This window comes from Neopsephotus bourkii, unplaced genomic scaffold, assembly GCF_033783945.1.
Source record: "Neopsephotus bourkii isolate Nb327-2 ecotype Australia unplaced genomic scaffold, CSIRO-AGI_Nbou_v1 NB_1600, whole genome shotgun sequence".
Classification (NCBI taxonomy): domain Eukaryota; kingdom Metazoa; phylum Chordata; class Aves; order Psittaciformes; family Psittacidae; genus Neopsephotus; species Neopsephotus bourkii.
In genome coordinates this window covers 2186045-2199092 of record NW_026902076.1, presented here as the reverse complement: position 1 = coordinate 2199092, position 13048 = coordinate 2186045, and the positions used below count along the sequence as shown (strand labels likewise).

The 13048-nt window shown below is 46.2% G+C and overlaps 1 protein-coding gene across 5 annotated transcripts in view; it reads right to left on the bottom strand.

The window, feature by feature from the left end:
• PKHD1 (PKHD1 ciliary IPT domain containing fibrocystin/polyductin) overlaps positions 1-13048 on the bottom strand; it is a 251034-nt gene that overhangs the window by 196938 nt on the left and 41048 nt on the right. For all 5 annotated transcript variants that reach the window (XM_061372231.1, XM_061372233.1, XM_061372234.1 and 2 more), the window contains exons 30-33: positions 6551-6746; positions 5113-5180; positions 894-2507; positions 583-726 (exon numbers count right to left, since the gene is read on the bottom strand). In XM_061372231.1, the coding sequence (XP_061228215.1) occupies positions 583-726; positions 894-2507; positions 5113-5180; positions 6551-6746 (2022 nt within the window). The remainder of the gene's footprint in view (positions 1-582; positions 727-893; positions 2508-5112; positions 5181-6550; positions 6747-13048) is intronic.

The following is a 13048-nucleotide window of genomic DNA, read 5'->3' as shown; positions in this document are numbered from 1 at the left end:
AGCTGCCCAAAGGTATGAACTTTGTCATAGTACATAATTTTTCACCCTCACAGTCATTCACCCTTTTCCTCCAACCTCATTACCCCCTGAAGCTGTCCCACCATGTAGCCAAAACACAAAATGTATGGGGCCAAAGAAGAAGAGGCCTCTAAGGGAGCTCAGCTCACTAAGACAGTCATGATGTCCAAGGGGCTCTTGTGTACACGAGCCTACAGCACTCACTCACATTTTATGTGAGACTGTTTTCCTGAGAAATAGCTGCCACAAGGACCTGCTGACATTTTGCACATCTCATCCACAAACAGAAAGCATGTGTGGCCACAGGCACATGGTGGATCTAGTCCAGAGCCCATGGCTATTGACACAGAATCTCCCCCCTGACAGCAGTTGTCTTTGGACTGAGCTCAAAAACCTGAAGTCAGTGTTATGTTGGTTCTCCTCCTCTCTCCAGGGCTGCTGCTGCTTTTTATTCCAGTTGGATGAGATACACTGGGACAGACACACGGACACACACCCCTTCAGGTCAAAATAGAGCTTTAGGTGTATTTTTAACAAAATGACAGGTTTTGTGTCTTAGCTGACCTTTTAGGCGTGGGGCAAGGCAGGCCAGGTCAGTCATCGTTGTGTTCCCCAACAATCCACAGTTGGTGCCACAGACTGTGACCAAAGTCTTCCCTGGGGAAAACCCCATTCCATGCAGGTAAATTGCTCCTCCATTCAAACCACCTTGGAAAAGAACAGAAAACGGTAATTGAGACACAACTCGACAGCCAGCTGTCAACAAGGGTATGCTTTTTAATTCATCATTTTTGTGTTCATGCAAAAAAACCCACTCGCTGCAGTCCCTCACACTGCACCCCATAGAGAAGCTGCAACAAGCCTTCATGACTTACCCCAGTTGTGATGCACAGCTGTCACCATCAGCTCAGAGGTGAATGTCAGGTTGGAGGAAATCCAGCCCCTGGGGACATCTAGGCCCAGCACACTGTAATGGCCAACAGGGAGCAGAGGAGCTGAGCATTGCAAATTAGAGTTAGTGATGGTGACACCGCTGCAAGCAAAGTCTCCAACAAATACATAGATGGTGTCCATCTCTGTGACCAGTGATACTCTCATTGTTAAAAGGAGACCAGTTGCAGCAAGTGAAAGCAAAGCTGGGGTAAAATCCTCACTGTAACTTATTCTTCCAAGGTGATAGATGATGCCATCTACTTTTAGAGTCAAAGACCTATTCCCATTACCTGGGGGCACTGTACACTGGATAGCTGCACAGGTGACACTGAGAAAGAGGCAAGAGTGGTGATCAATGAGAACAGAAGTCATTCTCTTTCCTTTCAGTGCCAAGCCTGCTAAGGTGAGCAGGCCTCCACCATTGGTACTGAAGTTTCGTGGGTAAAACCGGTGCACATGAGGTAGGAGGGTAAGAACAGGGGTTGCCTTTCTGAAGCAAGCTTGCCCGCTTTTCCTGTTGAATACGGAAATGTTGTGCCCCCCTGGAGAAATGCAGTCCATCTGGCATTTGATGCTGGTCTCATTCCAGAAAGTTACCTCGCAGACAGCCTGGTTATTCACATGTACCATGGGCCTGTCATTTGGCCATGCCAACCTCTGTCCTTTGATCGCCACATATGTGAATGTCCCATTGGTCTCCCAGGTCACCGAATCTACAAGAGGGGTCCACTGCTCATGAAGGTGAAGTGTGCAGTCTCCAAGGCAGACACTGCTGATGCCATTGACAGTTGCAGTGACATTAAGAGCCCAGGATGCCCCAGACAGCCACTGATAATGGAAAGGATGGGCCCCTGGAAGGACAATACAACTAATGGCATTATTGTCAGAGTTCTGGACCTCACAGGAATAATTACTCTGCAGGCTGACCTGTACCAAATTTCTCCTGGATTTTAAGGCAGTACCAGATACAGTGAGTAACATCCCACCACAGACTGATCCTTGTGATGGGAATATGGAAGTTATCTGTGGAGTTATTTTAAGGGTCTGCAGCCTTGCCGTTACACGAGCATATCCCAGCTGCCTCTGCATAACCTGGATGGGGAAAATTCCAGGTTCCAGGCTGTTCAGAGGCAAAGAGCACTGATAAAACATTGCAGACTCATTGCCGTGTTGAAATTCAAGTTCATATTCACTATGTCCAAGCTTAGCAACAGATCCAGTGATGTTTATCCCTTGGATGTTCAACAGCAGACTGCTTTCTGTGATTTCCATTTTAACGACAGTAATCAGAGGAGTCAAAGCTCTTTGGTAATTAAAGGTGGTGGTCCTTTTGGCAAAGAGAACGTGTTGAATTGACCTACTGCTGATGACTACGTTTACTGTGACAGAGATTTCTTGTGAATCTTCATTAAATAAATTAGCAGCTGAGGGGGTCAGGCACCAAACTGTATCTTCTGTCAAGTGAGTAACCTTACAGGTTTTCCTGTTCATTGAAACAGAAACCAGGGCAGGATTTTGGCTAAAGCCCACCCCAGAGATTGTGAGAAGTGTTCCACCTAGGAGTAAAACAAAATAAGGAAGGACTTTATATTCAGGAAAGGAATTAACTAATGTGAACAATCACAAACCATGATAGAGCTGATAAGCACAGCAGACAGTCTTAGCCAAGCTGAATGGAAGAAATTAAGTTCTTTTTTTTGTAACAAGACAGCTAGAGATAATAGCAATGGTATCAGGATAATCCTATGTGGACAGGAGGCTAAGGTATCAGATAGCCAGGGACCTTAACAACAGCAAATGATGCTAGAGAGCCACCATGAAACTGGAGGAATTTGCTGTGAGAAGACCCATGAGAGTGCACAGAGACTGAACTCTTCAGGGAATGGGATGGGCTGCACAAGCAGGTGGGGATATGCCAGATGTGGTTTGGTCCTGCTGCATACATGGAAGCAAGATATGATATGACTACTTTCAAACAAAAAGTCAAACCCACAGACCTTCCTTCAGTCTTCAGTTCTGCCTGGCTGCTCAGGCAGAGTGCCAGATTTGCCATGCACTGATGATCACTTGCCCTGGAGGAGCTCATTGACCAGAAAAGCTGATGCATTGATGAATACATCCAGCTTCAAACCCTCTCTTACTTATATACTCCCAGTCTGCACCATTTAAGATGGGTAGAACAGGAAAAGGAAGAGAAAAGTAGTTCCCCCTCCACTGTCAAAGGCAACTCTGACCAGGGCTCCCAGTGCATGAGCTGGAGGAACACAGGTTGTCTGCTTTCCCCTGTGGTTATCCTTGTGTTTTTATTACCTGGGTGTCTACTTAAGGCCACAGAAGGTGACAGCAAAAGGGTAGTGCAAACTGATAGGGTAATTCACATGGAAAAGCAATTCCAGCAGAGTTAGACACAATGATACAGCCTCCAAAGGAGGCTATTCTTGTGCCTAGTGGTGGAAGCTGGAAGATTTATGGAGAAATATTATCATACACTGCTCCACTCATATACTCTTCCTAAGTCATCCTGTATTTGAGTCACTTTTGGGAGACAGGCTCTATTTGGTCTGATCCAGCACAGTTGTTTTACAACATGTCATTGTAATCCCTCTCCATACTGGCAGGAGAAGGAGCCTTAGAAGCCTCTGCTACCACCCCTGCCACTGAGAGTAGGTGCTAATTATCTGGAATAAGCATGAAACCCAATGTCTGAATTTACAGGCTGCAGCACAGCAGTATCTGCATTTCCTCCCAGGGTGCTGAGAATAAGGGCAGCAGCAAAGAAGTAGCAGCCTGGATTTTAGGTAACAATAATAAAAATGTAAACCCTCCAGCATTCCCAGCCTAATCCCATGCTTCCAATCCCAGAGCCCAGCTGAAACCTCTCTCCATTTTCCTTTAGTCTGCAGTACTAGTACGCCCAGGGCCCTGTCTTGCTTCAACCTCTTTATTCATTAAACACATGCCCTTTCTTTTCCCATGATCTGCCTGAAAACTAAGTTGGTTTATAATGGGGTTCCTTTTGAGTGAACCTCAATCCTTGATCCAGATGGCCACACAACTGTTATAGACAACAAAAACCAGAGATAATGGAGGGGGGAGGACTGGTGATTTTTCCAGTGATGAGATTCTCTGTCAACTTAAGCCATTCATACAACTACAGCTAAAGTTTTAATCTCTTCTTATTTAAACTTCAATTTACCCTTAAATATGAAAGCAAGGGTGCAATAATTTATTTTTTGGCCTTATTTTACTATAGATAAACCTTCACAACTGATAGGCTTTGCTTTCCAAGCTCTGTCCCCACTCTCATCTTTCAAGGTTTGGGCACTTCACAAAGTATTGAAGCAAACATGTAACACAAAGCCCTTGAGGTTTTGTATCTTTAAGTGTATTGTGAGCCTAGGAGAACAATCCGTGAAGGACCTGATGTTGCATCACAAGAATTTCTCTGTCACCTATAATAGAATTTCAAAGGGCTCATGTAAAAATCACTACATTTTGAGGGGATTTAACTCTCCCCCACCCCCACTAAATGACAAAATAACTGTATCAAATATGATTTTTTAGATTTAAAGTTAAAATTTCCTTTTTCATTCAGTAATATCTTGCTCTGAAATGCAATTTATTCCCAGTGTTTAAAAACTTGGAATGAGACTAATACTTCATTTTTTATTAAGGTTAACATTGAAAAATTACTTTTTTTTCTTTTCAACTTAACAAAAAGGAGTATCTCCTTTGGGATCACTTGAAATTATTGTTTGTTTCAAACCACACTTGTACCCTACTTGCCACCTAACTTTCAGATAGAAAGCCTTGAAAGATGGAGGTGTAATGACTGAAAGAAACCGCACAGATGAGTCAGGTGTGGGAACACTTTGTTTTCCCAATGGGGCCATGCAAGGATACATGAGCAAACACTTGAAGATATGAAATTGAAAGCACAGGGAGCCCTGAGCCAGCCAACCAGACTGAGGGATGCTCACTACAATCCCACATTTCCAGACTGCTGCTGTCTGCCAGTTGACGTCTGCATAATAAAGGGTCACAGATTTAAAACACCCTCATTTAAGCTGATGTGAAATGGCTTTTCATTCCTACAGGAAAACTGTCCCCTTGATCCCTTTAACCTCCATAAGTGGCTGCAGATGTACCAACGTTATTTACCCAGGAAGGAGCCACAACATGGCTCTATGCTGTAGATCTCTGACAGGTACAGGATTAACGGCTCAACCCTGGAAAACACAAGCAACATAGAAAGGGAGTTTGGAGATTTAAGGGGTTTTCCATATATGTTTCTCCCCTGCTGCAGTACTCGTCTCTCTTATAACTCCTTCTAGGTTGGAAGGCCAGACACCCACCTGACACATCCTCTTTGTTCAATGCCACAGTGACAAGACCACACCACAAACCAAATCGCACATGATTAGAGCCACGTGTACTGCAAACACCTTCTTATCAAGCGGCAGCCTGTTGGCCAAATTTAGTCCATTGAGGTGCATCTGAATTGCTCATCAAAGGAGGAAAGAATGCGGGAGTTTTTCGCCAAACAGACCCCACTGTAGCTATGCCCACAGAAAGAAGATGCAAGCGCACGGAAGAAATCCCAACTGCCTTCCCTCCTTGCATTCTCCCACCATACCTGAAGCACACTCAGATAAAAGTGTAGCTCCACTTCTCTCCCACCTACATCTATTTTTCCTTACCACACCCCTCCTTTCAAAAAGGACAAGCTAGAGAAGCAGATCTTCCCAAGCCTGCAGTCCATCCCACCAGAGATCAGAGCTGTCTCCTAATATGACACATCTCCCTCCACTCTCTGTCCCTGGAGCCAAAGTAATGGTGCTGAAAACAGATCAGTTATCAGTATCAGATGTAATCCCTGTGTGTCGTTCCACTGACCATAGGTTTTCTCCTTCTGAAGTTCATTAATGAAACAAGCAGCTTAAGGTGGTTTGTGAGCAATAAAAGCAGCTCCCTTCTCCGCACTACCATTGCTTCAGGATCATTCCTAGCAACTGCCATGGATGAGCGCTGCACGGCTGAGAAGCAAAATTGTGTTGCTTGTGAATGTATTGTTGCATCTCACTTTCAGGTCAGTTTTACCCCCCCATTTTAATTCATTTATACATTTATCTAGGCTTGATGTGTCACCTTAAAAGATAGAAATAGCTTCATTTAAAAATTCTCCAAACAAAGCATTTTCTTGTTTTTCGAACTTGCTTTTGTTTTTCTCACGAAGTGTTTCTTTTCTTCTGCTGTTTTCCTACAGCAGAATTTATCTGCATTTGACCTGAATCTGTGAATACCTTTGATTGTCTGAATATGCATTTTTCATCAAATCAACTGTTTTTTCTAAAACTTTTCTCTCCTGCCTCCTACTGATCCAAGGGGAGTTAATTGACTTGCATTAGCAGTTTGCTGACTTGGGGTACACAGATCAATAAATGCCTTGATAATTATTCATCATTTTATACCACACTGCAGATTTCACTGTTAGGTACAGAACTTGTAGAAACTCTTACATTCTTGTTCAGATTAACCCTAAAATACCAAATATAAGGGAGAATGAAATGTATATCTTAAAGTACACATGTTCACATACCCATCTGAATCAACAGCAACACCATTGATGGTAACAGAAACATTATACCATCCTGCAGCCAGGGCTGGAAGCATCACATTGACGCTATGGTCTGTCTGTGCCTGGATCTGTGGCCATGAGTCCCCAATTTGGACCTTGATATCTGAATCTTGGTAGCTGGCAAACTGGGATATTCCAATCTGAAGCTCCTGACCACCTACAAAGAGAAGAATGGATAAAACCAGCTCAGTGTAGCTGGCAGCAGTTATTTTAGCATGTGCAAGCATTACACAAAGAAGAACATGGAGTCTCATCATGTTAGAACAGATCCAGTCACATCCATCAGCCCAAAACACTGCAGAGCATGGTGACTCTGCAACCTACTCAACCCCTCCATGATAAGGTCACAAGCCACAAGTGAGACTTTAGCACAGTGAACTTAGTTATGATCATCTATAGACACCCTCAGGATAAGGTCCATGCCCCCTTACTATAAATGTCTATCATATAAATATCTACAGCTGATAAAAGCCAAATCCAGTCTTTCTAAACCTCACATAAACTGAAACTGAGGATTTATGGGATTTTTCCTAAATCCCTGACAAATTATCCAGACCATTTTTCAGCACTGAGGAGCTATTTAACAGGAACCTTTTACAGGTACATGAAACTTTCCTTGGCTACATAAAGTCAGATGCCTACGTATGTCCTGCTGTGGTTTAACCCCAACCACCAACTAAGCCCCACACAGCTGCTCATTCACTCCCTCGTGGGGCTGGGGATAGAATTTGAAGGGTAAAAGTAAGCAAACACATGGGTTGAGAATAAAGGCAGTTTAACAGGTAAAGCAAAAGCCGTGCACACAAGCAGAGAAAACCAAGGAATTCATTCACTATCACAAGCAGGTATTCAGCCATCTCCAGGAAAACAGGGCTCCATCACATGTAACAGTTACTTGGGAAGACAAAATGACATCACTTCGAACATCCCTCCCTTTCTCTTTACTTCCTTTTCCCCCAGCTTTATATGCTGAGCATGACATCAGATCGTGTGGGATATCCCTTGAGTCACTTGGGATCAGCAGCACTGGCTGTGTCCTCTTCTGGTTCCTTGTGCATCCTCAGCCCACTCACTGGTGGGATGGTGTGAGGAGCAGAAAGGGTCTTGGATCTGTATCAGAGCTGCTCAGCAATAAGAGTGAAAACATCCCTGTGTTATCAGTTTAGATTTGTCTCCAGCACAGACCCAAAACATAGCCCAGTACCAGCTACCATGCAGGAAATTAAATCTATCCCTGACAAAACCATCACAGGTACAAAGCACCATTATTTCAGGAAACATGGTGCTCTTTCCCATTTAAGCCCTGTGTGAGGCAAATTATAGTCAGATGACAAAGAATACTTCTCTCTCTTTCTGCATAATACAGCAATAGAAAATGACAAAATCAGCAGAGAAGGGAGTTTCATAACCTACATTCCTCCTGAAATAACTTAAAAATTAGGGTGGTATGAATCAGTCCAGATAAAGACATTTTCACTGGGATAGCTCTGCCTGTAGTCAATGAAGAGAAGCAGAGCCTTCATGGCATGAATCATCTTACTGTAAGGAAGACATACAAAATAGCTGTGGTGAATCCCACTACATAACGGTCTATTTCTCTTTACTGTGTATGGAAGACATCTAAACAACAAGCACAGAAACGTCTTTAGGAGATGAATCTCATTCTCCTGTCTCCCCTGAAGGGTGTGGGCTCAATTGCACAGAAGCAGGAATAAACAGGCTGAGAAGGGGTCTTGAAGTGAAACTGCTGAGGTGAGTAGCTCGAGAGAGGACGCCTTCAACACCGGAGCGGGGGGGAGATCAGCGTCCAGGAGCCTCAACTCAGAGCGGTGAGAGCAGAGCCACCGAGGGAGCCTCAAGTCCTCGACAGGACCTGCCCCGGAGCCGGCGGCTCAGCTGACGCGAGCAGGGACTCACAGGGGGCGGAGCCAGGAGGAGCGGCGCCAGCCCTGACTGGGTAAAAACCTGACCCAGGGAGCGCGGCGAACAGAGCGGATCGAGGCAGTTTGTGCGGGCAGGCGAGCGGGATGGGGAGCACTCGCCGTGTGACCAGGGCCCGGTCTGGGAGCTCTGCTCTGGCTGCCCCGGCGGTGGCCAGCGTAGACACCCAGAGAGAGCCGATGAGAGGGGAGGCTGCAGTGCAGAGCTGGGAGCGTAGAGAGTGCCTGCACTGCTCTGGTGAAGGAAAGGTGCACAATGGGCAGGGCTGCACTGGGTGCTCCCTGGTGAAGGTTCTCCTGCAGCAGGTGGCTGAGTTGCAGGAAGCTATTAATAGGCTACAGGATGTCAGGGTAGCTGAGAGGAAGCAGGAATGCTTGCTGCAGGCCCAAACTGTGCAGAGTCCTCAAGCCTCCCCTGTAGTTCATGGAGGAAAGAAGGAGGCCGTTAACCCGCAAAGCTGGGAATTGGTGACCAAAAGAAAAAAAACAAAAAAACAAAAAAACAAAAAAAAGGAAGAAAAGGACAATTAAAAGCAAGGGACTTCCTCCTAAACCTGTTGCCCCCACGCAGAACCTCTTCGCTGCCCTGCAGGAGGCTCATGAGGAAACGCACTTCTGCCAGAAACAGCCGGCTGATGCACTGGTAAAGATCTCTACTGGTGCTGCCAGGAAAAAGCGGTGGGTTGTAGTGGTAGGGGATTTTACCTTGAAAGGGACAGAGCCACTCGTCTATTGGCCTGACTCGGTCTCAAGGGAGGTGTGTTGCCTACCAGGGGCACGGATCAGGGATGTGGCAGAGAGGCTGCCTGCTCTGGTAAGCCCCACGGACTATTACCCACTTCTGGTGATACATGTGGGTGCTAGGGATATAGATAGTAGTACCCTGGGGAACATAAAGAAGGACTACAAAGCCCTGGGAGAGGTGGTTAAGGGCTCTGGAGCTCAGACAGTCTTTTCGTCTATTCTCCAGGATACAGGGGAGGACCTAAAAAAAGCTAGGAGGATTAGCCAGGTTAATAAATGGTTAAAAGGGTGGTGTCACAGTCAGGGGTTTGGGTGTCTTGAACATGGGACCCAAGTTTGTAGGCCAGGTCTAGCGGGGCTGGTGGAGATGGTCCGATAAAGAAGGGGAAGAGCAGTTTTGGTAGGAGGCTTGCCAGACTGGTCAAGGAGGCTTTAAACTAGATGTGTTGGGGGAGGGGGGCATCATTCCATCCCAACACTCCCAGTCAGTTGCCAGCACCTATAATAAATGCTTGGACCAATGCAGAGATATTCCGGCTGCTCCAGCCAATGAGCCAGCTTCATTTGGAGCTCGGCTCAGATGCCTCTATACAAATGCCCGTAGCATGGGGAACAAACAAGAGGAATTAGAGATGTGTGCTCGTCTACAGGGGTATGACATTATAGGCATCACAGAAACATGGTGGGATGGCTCCTATGACTGGAGTGTTGGAATGGAAGGTTAAAGACTCTTTAGAAAAGACAGGCCTGGCAGGCGCGGAGGGGGAGTTACCCTTTATGTTAGGGATAGGCTGGAGTGTATGGAACTCTGTCTGGGGACAGGTGAGCAGATAACAGAGAGCTTGTGGGTCAGGGTTAAAGGGAAAACAGCGATGGGAGACATTACTGTCGGGATATGTTATAGACCACCTGATCAAGAGGAATCTGCGGATGAAGCACTCTATAGGCAGATAGGAAAAGCCTCACGCTCACAGGCCCTCGTTCTCATGGGTGACTTCAACCACCCTGACATCTGTTGGAATGACGGTACGGCCCGGCACAAGCAATCCAGGAGGTTCCTCGATTGTGTGGAAGACAACTTCCTTCTGCAAGTAATAGAGGAACCGACAAGGAGAGGTGCCATGCTTGACCTCGTGCTCACCAACAGGGAAGGGCTCGTTGGAAATGTGGCACTGCAGGGCAGCCTTGGATGCAGCGACCACGAGATGGTTGAATTTGAGATCCTTAGGACAGTGAGAAGAGCGTGCAGCAAGCTCACTGCCCTAGACTTCAAAAGAGCAGACTTTGGCCTCTTCAGGAACCTGCTTAGTAAGGTTCCATGGGATATAGCCCTAGAGGGCAGGGGGGCTCAAGACTCTTGGTTGGTCTTCAAGGATCACCTGCTACAAGCTCAGGAGTGTTGCATCCCAACTAGAAGGAAGTGCAGCAGGAGGGCCAGGAGACCTCCTTGGATGGATAAGGAGCTGCTGAGGAAAATTCAAATGAAAAAAGAGTTTTATAGAAAGTGGAAGCAAGGACAGGCGGCCTGGGAAGAGTACAGGGATGTTGTCTGGGAAGCTAGGGACCAGGTTAGGAAAGCTAAGGCCCAGTTAGAATTAAACTTGGCTAGGGATATTAAGGATAACAGGAAGGGATTCTACAGGTACATAGCGAATAAAAAACAGACTAGGGAGAACGTAGGCCCCCTCAGGAAGCTCTCGGGAGAACTAGCTACACAGGATTTGGAGAAGGCTGAGGTTCTGAATGACTTCTTTGCCTCGGTCTTCTCTAGCAAAGGCTCTGACCGCACCACCCAAGTCTTGGAAGGCAGATGCAGGGACTGTGAGAATGAAGACCTTGGGCCCACTGTAGGAGAGGAACTGGTTCGAGACCATCTTAAAAATCTGAACGTGCACAAGTCCATGGGTCCTGATGAAATACATCCGCGGGTCCTGAAGGAGCTGGCAAATGAAGTTGCTAAGCCGCTGGCCATCATATTTGAAAAATCATGGCAGTCAGGTGAAGTTCCCGACGACTGGAAAAAGGGAAATATAACCCCCATTTTCAAGAAGGGGAAAATGGATGACCCGGGGAATTACAGACCAGTCAGTCTCACCTCTGTGCCTGGCAAAATCTTGGAGCAGATTCTCCTGGAAGGCATGCACATGAAAATCAACAAGGTGCTTGGTGACAGCCAGCATGGCTTCACTAAGGGGAAATCCTGCCTGACCAATTTGGTGGCCTTCTATGATGGGGCTACAGAACTGATGGACAGGGGTAGAGCAGTTGATGTCATCTACCTGGATTTGTGTAAAGCGTTCGACACTGTCCCACACGACATCCTTGTCTCTAAATTGGAGAGACATCAATTTGATGAATGGACCACTCTGTGGATAAAGAACTGCCTGGATGGCCGCACACAAAGAGTTGTGGTCAGTGGCTCAATGTCCAGCTGGAGACCTGTAATGAGCGGTGTCCCTCAGGGATCAGTGTTGGGACCGGTCTTGTTTAACATCTTCGTCGCTGACATGGAAACAAGAATGATCAGGGGACTGAAGCACCTCCCATATGAAGATTGGCTGAGACTGTTGGGACTGTTCAGCCTGGAGAAGGCTGCGTGGAGACCTCATAGCAGCCTTCCAGTATCTGAAGGGGGCCTATAGGGATGCTGGGGATGGACTCTTCATTAGGGACTGTAGTGATAGGACAAGGGGTAATGGGTTAAAACTTAAACAGGGGAAGTTTAGATTGGTTATAAGGAGGAAATTCTTTCCTGTTAGGGTAGTGAGGCACTGGAATAGGTTGCCCAAGGAGGTTGTGAATGCTCCATCCCTGGCAGTGTTCAAGGCCAGGTTGGACGAGGCCTTGGGTGATATGGTTTAGAGCGAGGTGTCCCTGCCCATGGCAGGGGGGTTGGAACTTGCTGATCTTAAGGTCCTTTCCAACCCTAACTATTCTATGATTCTATTCTATGATTCTAAGTCTAACTTCCTGCTGTCATAGACTATTATAAACATAAATCCCTTTCCTAAATCAAACAAGCTAAAGGTGTTAATATTTCTTTGCCTGAAACACTTGTCTACTCGCAGAGTTCTCCAGAACAGCTTTAATTTTTCCTATTCTTCTTCACTGAACACGTGGCACTGTTATCCCAGCCACAAGAGAAGATAGTCATAGAATCACAGAATGGTTTGTGTTAGAAGGGACCTTAAAAGCACTTCTTCCAACCCTCCCTGCCACAGGCATGAACACCTTCCACTAGACCAAGTTGCTCAAAGCCCCACTGAACCTGGCCTTGAACACTGCCAGGGATGGGGCAGCCGAAGCTCCTCTGGGCAACCTGTGCCAAGGCCTCACCAACCTCACAGGAAAGAACTTCTGCCTAATATGTAATCTAAATCTGCCCTCCTTCAGTTTAAAGTCATTCCCCCTTGCACTACTTGCTCTTATAATAAGTTAGGAGCAGCTCATCTGCGTTGCTTTCTCACCTTGTCTTAATCAAAATTTACATTTATAGGTTAATGCATCCTTACTAGAGATTTAGATCTGGGTAGCAATTTTGTCTCCCAAGCAGATACCTGGGTCACTTGGCTTTAGCATCACTCCCCAGCAGGCACTATTACCATTCAGCTCCACAGCCTCAGTTTTGGAAATGTCTCTGCTTTCCATGAAGCAGAAGAGTCTGCACACAGTTCCCCTCATCTAACAGCTCCCCTGAGCAGGTCTTGAGGCCAGTACTTTTCAATTCTGCATGTGCAGAGTCAAATAAAGTTTGAAAGCTTGAAAGTTGAATATG